This window comes from Oreochromis aureus, linkage group 10 (genome assembly GCF_013358895.1).
Source record: "Oreochromis aureus strain Israel breed Guangdong linkage group 10, ZZ_aureus, whole genome shotgun sequence".
Lineage (NCBI taxonomy): Eukaryota > Metazoa > Chordata > Actinopteri > Cichliformes > Cichlidae > Oreochromis > Oreochromis aureus.
In genome coordinates this window covers 7833250-7850871 of record NC_052951.1, presented here as the reverse complement: position 1 = coordinate 7850871, position 17622 = coordinate 7833250, and the positions used below count along the sequence as shown (strand labels likewise).

Here is a 17622-nt window from a genome sequence, read left to right as displayed (position 1 = left end):
TGCTTCAAGAGCTGTCCGCTCAGCGCAGCATCAGTACCACGGAAATATATGTATACATCCGTAGACTCGAGACTGATCAAACCAGAAAGCTTTAATGAGCAGCTGTATTTGTCTCGCATTAACTGGCATTAACTCAGCCAGTTAATGCCAGTTAATGCGACATCGAAATACAGCTGACTGAACTGAAAAGCTCGACTCTGTGGGGGTCAAAGTTTGCAGAACTACGAATGCAGCTGGAATCCATAGCTGTGCGTGTTCATGGAGCTTGCATTTTCACCTGCTAGACATCACTGCCTGACAAGTTTAACTGTCTTCAGAACATTGCAGAGGCCTTATTGACATTATTTGGCTCTACATATCTGTGTGAGCAGATTTTCTCTCACATGAAGAGTGTCCTCAGGTAGCCATCTGAATGCTGGACACTCAGAGACCTGTCTCTGAGTGGGAGACGAGAGATCACATTAACATATGTATCTCTGTATTAACAAACATGCCATATTGGCCAAGTTTATTTTTCTTATCATTGTCGTGAGGAGACCATAAATAGCATTTGCATCTTCTGTTGTACAGTTCATTTACTGTTATGGAGTTCTTGTTATGGATAAAAAGTGTCTTTTTTTGTTTCAAAATAGCTGATAACTATTCGCTGATAGCTGCCAACATCTGTGAACAAATATAATTCTATAAAGTTCTTCTATATAGTGTGTAACTGTTAATATAGAGCGTTATTAAATTTATTGCTAATGCAATCATATGGCACATTGACTTCTGAGGAAATTTTAGATGGCACTCATCATCAGAAAGGTTGCCTACCCCTGCTATACAGGGAAACCAAACATGGATATTTAAAATGATCTACAGTGGCTTGCAAAAGTATTCGACCCCCTTGAACTTTCCCACATTTTGTCACATTACAGCCACAAACATGAATCAATTTTATTGGAATTCCACGTGAAAGACCAATACAAAGTGGTGTATACGTGAGAAGTGGAACGAAAATCATACATGATTCCAAACATTTTTTACAAATAAATGACTGAAAAGTGGGGTGTACGTAATTATTCAGCCCCCTGAGTCAATACTTTGTAGAACCACCTTTTGCTGCAATTCCAGCTGCCAGTCTTTTAGGGTATGTCTCTACCAGCTTTGCACATCTAGAGACTGAAATTCTTGCCCATTCTTCTTTGCAAAACAGCTCCACAACTGCCCTGTGATGGCCTCAGAAGTTGTCTAAGAGAATATTGGGAGCAACAACACCATGAAGTCCAAAGAACACACCAGACAGGTCAGGGATAAAGTTATTGAGAAATTTAAAGCAGGCTTAGGTTACAAAAAGATTTCCCAAGCCTTGAACATCCCACGGAGCACTGTTCAAGCGATCATTCAGAAATGGAAGGAGTATGGCACAACTGTAAACCTACCAAGACAAGGCTGTCCACCTAAACTCACAGGCCGAACAAGGAGAGCGCTGATCAGAAATGCAGCCAAGAGGCCCATGGTGACTCTGGACAAGCTGCAGAGATCTACAGCTCAGGTGGGGGAATCTGTCCATAGGACAACTATTAGTCGTGCACTGCACAAAGGTGGCCTTTATGGAAGAGTGGCAAGAAGAAAGCCATCGTTAACAGAAAACCATAAGAAGTCCCGTTTGCAGTTTGCCACAAGCCATGTGGGGTACACAGCAAACATGTGGAAGAAGGTGCTCTGGTCAGATGAGACCAAAATGGAACTTTTTGGCCAAAATGCAAAATGCTATGTGTGGCGGAAAACTAACACTGCACATCACTCTGAACACACCATCCCCACTGTCAAATATGGTGGTGGCAGCAGCATCATGCTCTGGGGGTGCTTCTCTTCAGCAGGGACAGGGAAGCTGGTCAGAGTTAATGGGAAGATGGATGGAGCCAAATACAGGGCAATCTCGGAAGAAAACCTCTTGGAGTCTGCAAAAGACTTGAGACTGGGGCGGAGGTTCACCTTCCAGCAGGACAACGACCCTAAACATAAAGCCAAGGCAACAATGGAATGGTTTAAAACAAAACATATCCATGTGTTAGAATGGCCCAGTCAAAGTCCAGATCTAAATCCAATCGAGAATCTGTGGTAAGATCTGAAAACTGCTGTTCACAAACGCTGCCCATCTAATCTGACTGAGCTGGAGCTGTTTTGCAAGGAAGAATGGGCAAGGATTTCAGTCTCTAGATGTGCAAAGCTGGTAGAGACATACCCTAAAAGACTGGCAGCTGGAATTGCAGCAAAAGGTGGTTCTACAAAGTATTGACTCAGGGGGCTGAATAATTACGCACACCCCACTTTTCAGTTATTTATTTGTAAAAAATGTTTGGAATCATGTATGATTTTTGTTCCACTTCTCAAGTGTACACCACTTTGTATTGGTCTGTCATGTGGAATTCCAATAAAATTGATTCATGTTTGTGGCTGTAATGTGACAAAATGTGGAAAAGTTCAAGGGGGTCAAATACTTTTGCAAGCCACTGTAAATACTCAAGAACAAGAGTGTTCATCTCGGGGACCTCTGTTTTGAGATAACGTTAGCCAAGGAAACTTACATTAACTCAGCTCAAGTGAAATCAACCAATCAAGCTTCCTAATTCAGAGCAAGCTAATAGCTAAGTCGGTAAAAACAGGACAGCGAGCTCCTTACACGTGATTGTAATCAATGTTTTTTTCACATTCTGCAACCAATATGAGAAACAGATTGAATATAATTGCCAACTTGACCCCATTAAATTGCAAACTGATGTCAGACTAACTGTCTCATGGCAACATTTATGGCAGGTTTTAGTGATGTGCTGGTGTGCTTGAAGTTGTGATAAGCACTTATCATACTGGGTTGTCAATTATACAAAACTAAGATTGAATTAAATTACAGTTAAATATACATTAAGAGAAGAAGGCAGTCCGATTCAGATTCTAACTACAGTCATTAACACCTCCCTCTAACTCTGTCATTTCTGGCAAAGGCAAATGTGGACTTCACAGGTTGTTAACAGCTGTTAACTGCTGGGAATTGTTTGCAGGTGACCTTTTATGCAGTGTCACACTAATTAAAAATGCACATGCATCCATCTGTCACTACATATGAAATTGTGCCAATGCAAGTCTTACATAGTTAACAGACAATAAAAGCATCACTCATTAATTACACATCTTTTCAGTCAACTCATCCTTGTGAGCATAACCTTTAACCTGTGGGAAGATTAAAAAAAAAAAAAGAGCCAACTTTCCCACCAGTAGCATATGAATCCTCATGCCATATGGTACAATTGTCATCTGTTGCAACATAGTTCTCTGTAAATCTCTATAAATGTGGCCTTGATCCTGAGGGAAAGGATAGCTTGGCCTCCACACCCGCTATGGATCAGCAGGCTTTCCTCTGCACTCCCAGTGGATCGGTTTCAACTGGAAAGAGACAGGTGCTTCACTTGACCTGAGTTGTCAGGACAAATTCAGAAAAGGTCACGCAAGATATGCATCTCACAGAGAATGCAAAAATGCCGCGGTATTCCCGACTGTTAAACCTTGGATATTTGACTTAATTAAATTCCACTGACCCTGAAATTGCCTGGCCCCCATGTCAGGTGTGCTGCCATGACAGGAAACAAATACATATATGTGTGCATGTATGTGTGTGTCTGCTTTCACAGTCGGCGGTGACTCATTCCTCTCCACTGTAAACACATGCGTGGCTACATAATGGCGCAGCTTTAAAAGGGCCGCACACTTTTGCTGCTCCTTCGGTGGTTTGTGTACTAGGGAGGGACAATACAAGTGCTCAAAATGAAGAGCGAGACACAGCCTCTGTGATTAACATTTAATTCAAGAGGTGCATTTCTAGCTTTTCCACTGCCCTGCCGAGTGTGTGTATGGAGTGTGTGAAAACACACACAAATGAAAACAGGCAAATGAAGCCTTGACTTAATGTGAAATTTGATAACACTGCTTCCACTTTTACAAATAAATCCAGGTTTTACAACACTGTACAGCCTTAAGTTTGTTTGTATGGGTGTGCTACAAAAAACATGGAATTAAGCATGCGACTCTTTTGTAGATGTATTAGGGAGTGGCTGAATGAATGAAGCAGTGATAGTAGCAGAGAAACAGAGGCCCTGGTTATTTGCATAAGGAGAGCTATGAAAGGGGAAACAAGAACGTGTTGTATAACATTCAAGAATTCCAGACGTGATCTAATGACTAAAAAAGAAGGGGGCCAGCAGGATTAACAGATTTGCCATGTTTCCCCCCTACCTGCCTCTCCCTTCTTCCATGTCCCCTAAGGAACATCTCCACAGCCATCTCTTGTGGAATAGGGCAGACAGGACAGTGCTAGCCTCTGCTTCCTGTGCTGCAGGCTGCAGCTCTCTCAGTTCCCTGCTCAGGAGAACCCATTAGTCCACAACTTGTTTGATAGCCTGGACACATGAGGGGGGGTCTGTTTAACACATGAGTTAAAGGAAACACATTACTGTAGTGTCGCTGAAGGCGGAGACCATTGCAAAAGACCACATGGAAATAAAAGAGATAAAGTAGATGATGTTGGAATGCAATGATTATAAGTAACAAATGGGCTTGCAGCCAAAAATGATATATTCTTTAAACTTTTGTTCCATTTTTTTTAATTGATTTTCTAAACTGTTCCACAGCAACTGTCTAAAAGAATGACAGTGACTATGCTGTCACTCATTTAATTTGGACTGTGTTGCTTTTTTTGAAGCTAGACGCTACCTTATATTGATGAAAGGCTAGAGTTCTAATTTACCAGCTAATGCTAGCAAGCTTGGAAAGCAACCTGTATCCATAAACTGTATGGGTACAATGAAAAACTGTGAAAAAACTGTCCACAGAGGGTAAAATAATTTCTTGTACCAAGCTGTAAATGCGCTTTTTAATGGTGGAAGGCTTGGCACTTTAAGATGGGAGTCTGTGGAGATTGACTCAGTTTTGGAGCATGCCTCAAGTGCCAGCTGGAGGAACTGCACCTGTGAAACTTTCACAATGCATTCATTTTCAGATCTGGATGTTGCCCCTTGGAAAAAAAACATAGTCATCCTGTTTTAAAGCCTTTTAGCTATTCATGAAACAGTCAAACATTTAATAGTAAATATCGAAAAACATCATAAAATGCCGTTCTTTTCTGCCAGTGGTCCAATATAAGTCAACAGGGCCAGTGCTGGCTGGTAATAAAACCAGTGTAGCAGTTCATTCCTACAATAATCTTTGCGCGATCACCACTGAACTTGTTTCTAATGTTATATATGATGACTTCAAAGCAGGCTTTTGTTCCTAAATGGCCTCCACCTCCACACAAACAGCCAGTAGTTGCATAAAGCGTTCCAAATTTTTTAAAAACAGGCGCTGTGGCAAAGCGGGGGGGAAATTGCGAGCTTACAGGGATTTCATTCATACCTTTATACAACTGCAAGTGTCGCCGAGGGGCAGGTGGGACGGATGGCGATGTGATTCTACTACTGTTTATGTTGAGTTCTCATATGGCGTCCATACTGGTGGACACAGCAGTGCTGTGCATGCCAGACACGAGTGCTGTGAAGCATTCAGAGCAGGCTGCTTCACCGTTACTGTATTTTAAAAAGAAGCATGAACGCCAAATGAATGCCAAATCTGATTACCAAATGTGGGGTTCATTGCACGAATTTTGCAAATACATTAGCTTGTTTATTATATCATATCAGTATGTTGGCTCCAATACATGAAGCTCACCTGCATTGTTTGCTGCTACGCACCGTTATAAACCACATGCACAAAAGTGAAACTATGTGAGGCAGTGAGGAGCCCTGAGGAGTCCTGGACAGGCTGTTATCTCATCCAGGGAGATAGGAAGTATGGACAGGAAATCTAGAGGGAGGGGGAGGAGAGGGCCCATATGGGAAGTGCAGTGTAAACAGTCTCAGCTTTTAATCATCCCAGCTCACGTTCGGAACTGGACACACTTTGATGTTCTCCCTCAGTGCCCTCTCCACCCTCCCATCCTTAGTTCCCAAACGGCTGTGCTGAGGGCCAGCCGAGGGGCGGGTGTGCAGATAGCGGCCTGGGACACTTTAGAGAGACGGGGAGGCATTCACTACCTTGTAGGACACCGAGACGAAAAAATGTGAAGTGTTGCACAGTTACCCAGTGTCAAGCTTATGTATTTGAGGGAGCTCTCAAAGTTCACTTCAACATTTCAAAAACAACAGAAAAGGAATAAAAGAAAGTCAAGATGACTTTAAGTTAACATAGGTGGAGTTTTAATGATACCTTAATTGGGCCTGTTAAAAGAACACAGTTTATCTACATTTCTGAAAAAGAAGTTCCAACAACAATCCTCAAGTTCATCATTGTTTCAGAAGCTTTTGGGCTTCTCCTTTAATCACCGAGTTTCATTTTGGAAGGGAGAGGGAGTCAAAATTCCTCAGCACTTGTATTTGTCCAAATAGTGCTGGCCAGACCCCGGCCAGTGTTCCAGTGAGCGTGTTCATTCAGAGGAAAGGGCACACTTCCAGGGAGATCACAGTTTAACAGATCAAACAGAGACAAGTACCACAGTGAAATCTCATGACTTCAGAATTTCAGAGTTTGTCCCACACATGGTAGCAAACATGATCAAAGCAAGGATGCAATGCAATTCCCAGGCTCAGGGAAGCAACGTATCGATAAAGATGAACTAGCATCTAAAATGACAAAAGATTTTTCATCTTATGTCAGTCCATAAAAATTTTCAGAAAAGTGGAATTAGGCTTTATAAAAGACATGCATCGACAAGGTTGGCTTATATTTAACACAGAAACGAGAATGCTATGTAAGATGGAAACTGGAACTTTTTAGCCATCAGCCCCCTCATCCACTGGAAGACAAGAACATAAAGTGGGACCATGAAGCTGCCTGCAGAGGCAACAGAGACCTGTTACAACAGGCCTGAGCTGCAACAAAGAGCATCCTGCAGCACAACACCACCTCTGTGCAGTATGAGAACAGCCAGGGAGGAGAGAGACTCGCAGGACCGTGCCCTCCCAGCCTTGGACAGCAACACAATTGGTGGTCTGACCCAAGGAAAACAGAGTAGATGTATAACCTATTTGGGCAGCAGAAAAAAAAAGAAAAACAGAAAGAAACAGGAAAAAAAAGCAGGGATCTTATCAGCACAAAATTAGGCTGTCGCCATGCTGACGGTGGCAGAGATAAAAAAGAATGGTTTGAGGGTGGCACTGGTGCATCTTTCATCCACACCTTTAGGGGAATACTGGTGTACACTGCTTCATCAAAACCCTGTGTCTCCCTGCAAACGTTGCAAAGTCTTAAACAACAACAACAAAAAGCTGGAAATCCCAGAAAGCTGGAAGTGCTTTGATCTCAACAGCTATGTGATATGCATCCGCAACATGTTGTCAACATCCCACACAGACAGGGTCCAGTCAGATCAGCTTAAAACCGGAGTGGGAAAACAGAAGTGGCTTTTCACTGTGACTAATGCTGGGCTTTTCTCCATCAAAGAGCATTATAAATCCTTATCAACTATGGCAAACTGCAGCATCTGGCTCACCATTCACAAAACCTCCCACACCTGGAGAGTGAAGAGAGACAAGATCCCACAGAACCTAATATCTTTCGTCCCGTTTCTCTGGAGACGGCAAATAAATCGACACGGCCGAGCTTTATGGCGCAGGGACCTTAATCCACTCTTGAATCCTAAATATGAACACTGAATAGAGAACATACTTCGCATTTGCACAGTTAAAGGCAAGTTTTCAAACCTAAAGAAAAAAACCCCTTAAATGATAGGTTTTATATTGGTCTCGACATGCTGTCATTTTGCAGTCACTGACCACACCTTGATATTAAATATAATGGGAGTCACTGCAAAACAAAACTGTTACCTTAGAAAAGATACACGTTAGAGAGGCTGGCGGACTGAGCCAAACCACTGTTTCTCAGGAGAGAGCTAAAATAGACTGAAAATAAGCTAACCTCAATAACACGTTTGTCATCACTGTTGTTAAAGGAATTCATATGCTCTATCATCACAAGTCCAGTGTTGAGTGGAAAGTGTGCTGCTGTGAGCAGCTCTCAGAAAGGCACACTGTGCTGTAACCCATAGTCTCTGCTGCAGGAGTCTGATGGCAGTGGATGCTGTGTAAACTGTAGGGAAACATAAGTCACTCTACAGAGGGATTGGTGCACTGAAAGAGGGGGGAGTGTAAACTAACTTTCTAATCAAGGCTTTTAACACAGACTAAGTTATTAGTCAAGCAGTGATTGCAAAAGAGGTTAAAGTGACTCTCTTGGGGGGGGGTCCAAAGAATAACACTTGCTGTGTTAAGTGTTCCCAGTAGTGTACTATAGGAGAAGCTTTCAGGCTGGTAATCCATATCTGACAGAGCAGAAGTGTAACTACATGTGTTGTAAAGCTGTCCTATCAATACACAAGCTGAAGATCAGACATTGACAATATGAGCATTGAGTTATTGATCCAACAGCTATAAAGCTGCTATTCACTGAGCTGAGTAGTCTATGGAAAATTGTTGCACCAGGTGCCACAAAGGTGCTGGGCCACCTGGGCACCAGGTGAGCTTTGAGGTAAATGGACAGTGATGTGGTCATGTAATGCAGGTACCCTTTGATGACACCCTACCTGCATGAGTTTTCCCTCTGCTTTGCCGGCACTTCCTCCCACGAACACCCCTTCCAAGGTGAGGGGTTTCCCCGTGGGCTCGTGCTTCAGCAGCGTCACCTTGATAATCGCTCGGAGAACCGGCCGCTCGGACTCCAGGCCCTGCTGGCCCAGCACCACCTGCAGGGCCGCCATGAGCAGCCACGGCCAGAGCCCGGCCGGGCGCCGCTGTGGGACGGTCATGGCCTCGGCTGTAGCGGCGGGTCCCGGCCGCACATGGTGGATTTCAAAGCAGGCAAGCACCGCGGATAAACAAGACGCAGGAAAGCGGTATCTACAAGTACACGTACAGGCCCCGCTTTATTCCTTCTGCCTACTTGCTTAACAGATCTGGGCTTTCACAGCCGGAGGACTTCCATGGTAACTCATAAAACTTCCATTCAGCACCAGAGTTAATATTCCCAGTCTAACACGTTACAAATATGTATATGTCTCACGTGGAAAGTGATGTCTCACACGAGGAAAAAGCTCTGATTAACTGTTAGCCAGTGTCATTAATGTGGGTTGTGAAGCACTGCATGCGCCAGTGCACTGAGAAGACGAGCCGTGCCGTACTAGATCTTAAAGAGTGCATTTGTTTCCACCGGGGTGCTCTTCATCACAGGCGGGTCTATGTCCTCGTTGGGAGCGTGTTTACGTGGTAGCTTAACTGCGGTATCCTCTCCAAGAAGGACGGGGTCCTCTCCTGGCAACTGTATATCCGTAAATCCTCGGGACTGTTTTTACAATGCAGCGCACATTGGCCACTGTACCTTCCAGTCACATTTTGCGAGCAAACAGAAGGAGGCAAAGCTTTAAAAGTTAAACCCGTCCCGTGAGCGCAACACTTTGTGGATAAATCCACCAAAAACGCACGAGAGCGACGTCTACGACTTCAAAGGCTGGCTTACAGGTTGCCGCCGGAGAGTTATGAGGCATGCTGACGGATCAAATGCGGTGCCGAAAAGTTGGGCAATGTTTCTTACAGCCGAGGAGTTGCGAAAAAATAATCCTCGAAGAAGCTGCTCCGTTCACCACACAGCTCTGTGTAATTATTAACCGAAGCAAACGGACCGTTGCCTTACTTTGCTTGTAGCCTGGTAATTAAAACTGGGTCCGAAGCGGCTTCAGTGACACGGCCATCAACTTCTTTTAAACCTACCCGTCAGGGGGGCAACACACACGCGCGCACGCACACACATACATACATAAACACACACGCAGGCTTTCCCTGAGTTCAGTGCCTCCGTTGCACTGTGAGAAATTAGACCCGATCCTCCTGAGAAAAATGAAGGAAATTGACTCGTTTTTCAAAACTATCACTGAAAGCGGAGGGGGAAAATCTGCAAAAAGTTAATAAAAAAAAAAGTTGCCCAGCCTCCTTGTAGTGTTTGTTTGAAGGGGATTAAAGCATAGAGACACAGTGTACTATTATAACACCGTCCTAGAACTCTACCTCCCGGACTCTGTCGCTCCCCTGGGATCTCATTGACAGTCTCTACCTGCTCCCTCTCCTGCTACTTTCACGTGCTAACGGAGACGGGAGTTTTATCAACACTTCACCCCTAATCCTGTAAACAGATTGTGTTTCAAGTGTTTTACGTTGTTATTTGTATAAGCCATTAGTAGAATTGCAGCGTTAGTATTACATTTTTCTAACGTCACTGAAAATTTATTTTACGGTAAGAATCAAACTCAAACTAATTTTCTTGCATGTGTAAGAACGTAAACATACAAACAAACAAACAAAAATAGTTCATTTTCTTTTAACGTTATCGTAGGTGGAGTTAACGAGGAACACCTGAATGCAGCATTAGTAAACGGAAGGCGGATCCGCCGCAAAGCAGCAGTTTCACTAAAAACAAGTAAGCGGCTCCCTCTGGTGTCTACAACAAGCAACACCCCTTTATTATTAATAATGCAGTACACACTAAACATTCAACCATAAACTGCATTCACGTTTATTTACAATTCTAGTTACATGTTTTGAAAAGTACATCAATAGAGATAATAAAAAGGTAGGGAAAACACCATCACTACAATAAAGCAAACAATCAGTAGACAAAGTGTTTCTCCCTCATAAAATAATGTGTGTCCTTTTTAAGCACTCCAATACCAATTTATGGTTTACAAGACTTATTTTTCTATTTCAGTTCTTTGAAAATAACATTACAATCTGGTAAAACTATTTCACAAAATCATGTACGTAAATATGCATGCTTTATACATCTACATAAAGCATACATGTATTAAAAATGTAATTTAAAATTTTACAGAGATAAAAGCATCAGTGTTAATTACAATGGATGTGTAAAATAAGAGGAGAAAACATTACTATACAACTACGTACAATGTACAACATATATGTACTTCTGCAAAAGACTTTTTAATAAGATTTAAAAGAGAACAAAGCAACAAGCATTCACACAATAAATCATCTTTCCAATTCGAGACTCAAGTATGGTAATAGTAAAAGCTTAAGCTCACATCCTGGAGTGACTCAAGGCTCCCTGTAACATGCCAATCAAACCAACAAGCTGAGATCTATAATGAGAAATATGAGATACTGTCATCACGGATCTGTTGATTTTAGCAAGCATAAAAGCCTTAATTGCCTTTTCTTTCACTAATTTTACTCTGGAATTTGACCCTAAAATGCCTTACCTAAAGAGTTGGTGTATTTCCTGTGCAGCTGCTGTTATAATTTCAGACTGGAATCACTGGAAGTATCACCAACTGTAACGGCTACAATATCCCTCTCATGATCTGTGGTAACCTTAATGTAGGGACACAGAGCAGGCAAATAATCCAGGCTTTCTGCTGACCTATATATAAGCCCACTAAATATATATATATATATAAAAAAACAATAATTTTCTGTATAAATACAGCCTGAAACATAATCAGATTTTCCCGTTCTGCATGTTCTTCTAAACGTTGAAAAAGAACAGACTTAAAAACAGTATGTAAAATATTTGTTATGTTTTTTAACTATGCGGAAAGATCCATTATTAACGATCTGTGTTTGGAAAAAGCTCCAGTGTCAGGTTTGATCACCTAGAGCAACAGTAACCTCTTTGCCACTTTATTAGGTACACCAGTTCAACTGCGTCTTAACACAATTATCTACTGAGTTGATCACATTGCAGTAACCCAGAATCTGCAACATCAGACACTGATGATCTACTGGGATTTCCACATCTCTGAATGCATACATCCTTGAACCTTTATGCGGATGTACTACAACAGTAAAGGATGACACTGAGTGCCACTCAATTGCTGCTGCCACACTCAGATGGCCAGAATCTTGCATGTACAACATGAAAGCATGAAAGCATGGATCTATCCTGCCTTTTATCAATGGTTCATGCTGATGGTGGTGATGTAATGGTGTGGGGGATAGATTTTGGTACCAACTGAGTACTGTTTAAACTCCACAGCCAGTCTGAGTGTTGATGCTAACCGCGTCCATTCCTTTATCACCAGTGTGTCCCCATCATCTGATGGCTGCTTCCAGCACCATGCCATAAACCTCAAACTGGTTTCTTAAGCACAACAGTGAGTTCACTATTATTTTGCTCAACTGGTCTTCACAATATCCAGATCTCAACCTAATAGAGCACCTTCAGGATGCTCTATTAGGTTAATCCCATCGTGTGCAGCTGACAAAACGTCAGCAACTGTGTGCTGCTATCACGTCAGTCTGAACTAAAATCTCTGAGGAATGTGTCTCATGTTCCTCAATGAAAAAAGATCAACTATCATTTCTAACCTTTCTTGCAATTGCAGCCTATCAAGAACCAAAACCAGTGTGCTGCTCTGACCCACCCTCCCGCCTTCCCTTGCAAACTTTCCTACAAGTTTGGGTTACTTTACTGTCTAGCACAGTAAAGGAGAAAACATCTTAGATCAGGAAGGTGATGCATCAAAAAATACCTCAATGTCAAACATTACAAAAAACCATAAAACAGATGCACTTTAGCTTCAGGAACTCTTCAATGCGCAGCCTTACCTCAATGATAGCATTCTCAGGCATTTCCTCTGGTACAGACTCCACACACTGCTCTTTGTATGGAACTAGAGGAGCAATGCTCGATGCAGACACTATGATGGGTCCAGCAGAGAAAGGGATAGACCTGATGACACCGTTGCTGTCACACAGTGGGCTGTCACGGGTGTTGGATGAAGACTCTAGCTCAGGGACCACCTCATCTTGGGGCTCAACTTTAACCAGGCAGGTATTGGGTGGAGTCTGCATGACCTCATCTGCGATCTTAAAAATTGCCTCCAAGTTGATTTCACAGTTTTTCACCTCCTGCTTCTCATTTTTCTGCAGGCATTGGTTATTGTCTTGGAAACACAACATACCGACAGGATATCCTGCCTAAAAAGGTGATATAAAAGCATATGTTAAAGATGGCCCAAATACTCATCTTCCTATACCACTCACTGACTTGTTACGTCACATGACAGTGGTCCTACCTGATAATAACTCTGAGGCGAGAATAAGCCTGTCTTAAGGCCACCATCTGCCATATGAGGGGCCACAAGATTGGGATGGTAGCAATGACCAACTTCAGGAAGGACAAAAGATAGCATGTTAAGTGAAGTGGTGCACTGGCTATATTTTACTAAATAATATGTAATGCTTACGTGGGGAATAGTAGCCAGGCCGGTACTGAGCATTACAAGGACTATAACTGGTGAAATTTGGACTTCCATGGTTTGCGTGGGCCAAGAAATTCTGCTGAATGTGCACAGCATTGGAGCTTGAGTTTACTCCAGAGTAAGAGCGGTTTAAGGGTACTGGTAGCTCTTTGCCTGAGGAAAACAAAGTAGAAGGAAGAGCCGCAGCCCTCATCAGGAATCGTGGTGGGATGGGGGTCCCAGTGTAGGCTTGGGTTTTACTTGGATAGTAAGGAGGAGTGGCCTTTTGATTTGTCGGGCTCAGCAGCAAAGAGCCTCCCGAAGAAACTGGAAGACACAAAGCACAACAACGACCTGTTAGAGAGTACGAGAGGGCTTAAGTGTTGGGCACAGCAGGGCATGCAGTCCTTAATAAGTTGAATATGGTGTTCGGAAATATGACAGAAAACCCTATCAGCAGGTAATATTTCTTGAAAACATCTGAGTACTTTCTCTGTGACATGTAAGATTGTCAAATGAAAGTATAGTAATTCCTCTGGTCAACAGAAAAATATATTTAGAATACTCTTAAATGAGGTCAACTCTCCAGCAACACTTATAGTACAGCTTTATTACTTATGTCAAGGTCATCCCTCATGAAGGCCAAAGGCCCAAACATGTCGATCAAGTAATAAAGCTGTGCTTCAACCTCTTTAGACCCTTGTTCTAAAGAGGAAGTAGGCGAAGTTGCAGCAGAAAGCTTTGTTCTGTTTTAAAGAATATTCTTCAGTTACAAAGTTTATGTACATAAAACGGGACACTGTTGTATTTTTTAAGGAGCTGATGACCCTTTTTACACAGAACTGTTGTGCACTTTTGCAGAAACTACTCTTGTGCCTGAGGAACGGTTAGTGTGAACTTGAGCACCTCGGGGAAACCATATATTTCCACTATTATCCCTTAATAGCACTTGCCTCTTCTCATAGATGTTCCTCTGTCGTCTCCATCCGGATACAGGCGCTGATGTCCGCTCGGGGACCGGCACTTTATGTTCAGACCGGCTTGCAGCTTGGCCTTATTGTCCACGGTGAGCCTCCTCAGCCTCGCAACGAGTTCAGGCTGGTCTCGCTTGAAGTTGGGGTTGTAAAAGCTTTGATACTCCTTGCCGTCCAGCTCCTTTTGAGGGTTGGCCTTCTTGAACCCGTACAAGTTGAGCTGACGGACAAAGCTGGAGAAGTTGGTGGTTTTGAAGGAGTCGGCGCTGCCTGCTGTGATGGCACTTGGAGACAGGATCTGCTTCTCGAACAGCTGCTGGTCAATGACAATTACCTCGCCCTGGCGGTCCCAGCAGATGGCGTTGTAGGCCGGGTTGTTCACCAGACGCCACAGCTTAGCAGGAAAATTGCTGGGGTTGATTGAGTCCGGGAGTGAATTTAAACCGACTTCCATGCCTCTGCCTGTGCAGCTGAGACAGGTATAACAATATTAAACAGCCCTGGTCAAAGCAGCTAACCGAGCCAAGATTTGACATGTTTATAACGTTACTGTTTAACTTTAGTTTATGTCTTACATACACTCAAGTTATAACAAGTTAACAAAGTTATTTAACCACCATTCATTATATTAAACACATAATTACCACTGTTGATGATAACGGATTAAACTTTTTTTTAAATTATAAATAAAATGCTGTAAAAAGTAAAATGTTATCTTTCACTGTTTCTGTTACCCTGCTAGCATTAGCTAACATTAGCAGTGGCTGTGTTATCTTGTCAAACAGCCTCTCCTAAGTAAAGAACTTTTTAGTTTAGAGCTGTTAAAGTTTTATCCATCTCCATTGTCTTATATATTTTAAGTAAGGTTAAATCTAAAATAAACACTGTAACAACTGCACCTGTATCACCAAGTCGCACTAGGAACCGTTGGAAGTTCACTGCCGTTGGTGGAGGTGCTGGAGTTCAATGTGACATCCCTCCGTTTCTTTAAACAACGCTTAATTTTGGGGGACTACAAAGACCAGGATCCTTTCAGATTTCAATGCCGAAACTGGGCCCTAAACACCACACAGAGAGACAAAAACAGTTTACAGCCTCTGGTTTACATGCTTTTGTTGCCAGAGGCACACAAATGCCTTTAGGTAATATATGTTACTTTTAAACTGTTTTGCAAATAGCTCCAATGAATGTGTCGCAGGTTCTCACACAGCCTGCTGTTTATAGCTTACATTTCACATCATCTGAGTTTATTTCTGAGTTTATTTACTTGCAGCTTCATACAAGACGCAAGATGATGAGCCTCTCCAAAGTTGGATGTGGCACAGCAACAGTGCAGTGACAAAAGCAGGTTAATTATCCATGATAAACAAATAAGATACAAAATGTGAGAAAACGATGTTAACTGTTGAAAGAGATTTGACTGGTAACATAGTGTTTAGGTCAATGGAATTAATAGATGTCATCAAGCATATGTGGTGTGAAACTGTACCAAATGAAAACACGCTGAGCTGCATCGCCACCTAGTGATAAGGGAGTAGTTTATTATTATTATTATTATCATTATTATTATTATTATTGTTATTATCATTATTATTATTGTTGTTGTTGTTGTTGTGATTATTATTATTATTATTTGTATTTAGATGTAGACAGCATCATCTATCTACATTTTGTGAAATCAAAAAATCTCACTGCCAATCCAGTAAAATACATCCAATTTGTATCCTTTCATTGTCAAAATCCAATGTGTTGTAGTGTAATATCTATGTAATATTAACAACATGTTAAAAACATTACATGAGACTGGTGTATAGCACCGCTTGAGGAGAACGTGATGCCTTTGTTCAGGTATGCAAATTCTGAAGTCAGTGAAACAATAACTCCAATCTCCACATTTCAATCTTTCTTCGAATTAGGTTTTTCGACTTTAATCTCAAAATTTCGGCTTTATTGTCAAAATGATCAATAATGTTTTTGTTTCTTAAGGTGGCCCTAATACTATGTTGTAAATATCGCTTTAGTTTATTATCAAACCTGGCAGCTCTGCACTCACCTTCAAGACTGAGGACGTGGTGAGAGCCCTCAGGAGGACCAGGGAGAGGAGCTCACCCGGCCCTGACAATATCAGCAGTCGAGTTCTGAGGCACTGTGCAGGGCAACTAGGAAGTGTGTTCCGGACTCTATTTCAACACTCAATTGACAGTCACACCGTCCCACAGCTGTGGAAACACTCCACAGCCATCCCCATCCCCAAAAGAAACAACCCAAAGTCTCTCAATGATCTTCATCCTGAGGCCCTCACCTCCCTGGTGACGAAGGCCATGGAGAAGATCATAAATGCAACTACATAAATGAAAGAGCAACTGAACCCCTGATGGAGCCACTTCAGTTTGCTTACCGTGCATGCAGAGGTAAGAGGCGTGCACGGCACGCAGAGGCGTCGATGATGCAAAAATCTTCATCTTGGACTCCATCCACAAACATCTGGAGCTCCCTGACTCCTCCGCCAGACTTCTCTTTGCTGATTTTTCATCAGTGTTCAACACTCTGCAGCCTCATATCCTGGCCATTAAACTTTCTTCCCGATTTCACGATCAGCTAATCCTGTGGATATTGGACTTTTTGACCAACAGGACTCAGAAAGTTAGGGTCAGCAACTCTCTTTCTGGTCTCTGTTCCACCTCCAGTGGCTCCCCCCAGGGCTGTGTGCTCTCCCCCCCTGCTCTTCATCCTCTACACTGATGACTGCAGATCCACACAGCCCAACTGTCACCTGGTGAAATATGCTGATGACACAGTTCTCCTGTCACTGCTGTCAGGCCCCTCACAACACCACGGACCCGCTCTTCAGGAGTTTGTAGAGTGGTGTGACAGCTCCAAACTTGAACTGAATGTGAGCAAAACCAAAGAGATGGTGGTGACCTTCTCCAGTAGGCAGAGGGATCTGGCTGCTTCAGTCACCACCACCATCCATGGGAAGCCAGTGGAGGTAGTTGAGGAGTACAAATACTTGGGAACCATCTTTGACAACCTCCTGAAATTCTCTGCTAACACAGAGGAGATTCTCAGGAGGTGCCACCAACGGCTACACCTCCTTAGGAAACTCAACTCCTCTGGAGTCAGCACACCCATCATGATGACTTTTTACTATGCCTTCCTGGAAAGCATCATGACCTTCTCCATTACCTGCTGGTTCCACTCCCTCAGCCTTCAGAACAGGAACAGACTGCAGCACACTGCACCAGTGTGCTCAAAAATCATTGGCCTGCCTGTCAGAACTCTTGCACAGGTTTTCAGCCAACAAGGCCATTAGACAGGCAGCCAAATTTATTACTG

General features: G+C 42.8%; 2 protein-coding genes across 5 annotated transcripts in view; both read right to left on the bottom strand.

The window, feature by feature from the left end:
- Positions 1–10127, bottom strand: part of LOC120442244 (E3 ubiquitin-protein ligase RNF43-like) — a 45329-nt gene extending 35202 nt beyond the window's left edge. The window contains exon 1 of the mRNA XM_039618240.1: positions 8648–10127. Within this exon, the coding sequence (XP_039474174.1) occupies positions 8648–8869 (222 nt within the window). The 5' untranslated portion in view covers positions 8870–10127. The remainder of the gene's footprint in view (positions 1–8647) is intronic.
- The window catches only part of LOC116316767 (E3 ubiquitin-protein ligase RNF43), a 115030-nt gene extending 99356 nt beyond the window's left edge, over positions 1–15674 (bottom strand). Inside the window, exons 1-7 of one of the 4 annotated variants that reach the window (XM_031735394.2) lie at positions 15516–15674; positions 15186–15344; positions 14621–14756; positions 14266–14506; positions 13319–13639; positions 13148–13239; positions 12678–13049 (exon numbers count right to left, since the gene is read on the bottom strand). In XM_031735394.2, coding sequence (XP_031591254.1) covers positions 12678–13049; positions 13148–13239; positions 13319–13639; positions 14266–14506; positions 14621–14740 — 1146 coding nt within the window. In that variant the 5' untranslated portion in view covers positions 14741–14756; positions 15186–15344; positions 15516–15674. Of the gene's footprint in view, positions 1–12677; positions 13050–13147; positions 13240–13318; positions 13640–14265; positions 14757–14930; positions 15156–15185; positions 15465–15515 lie in introns of those variants that run through there. The other 3 variants (XM_031735392.2, XM_031735393.2, XM_039618239.1) reach the window with 3 other exon arrangements.
- Between the last annotated feature and the right edge of the window lie 1948 nt (positions 15675–17622).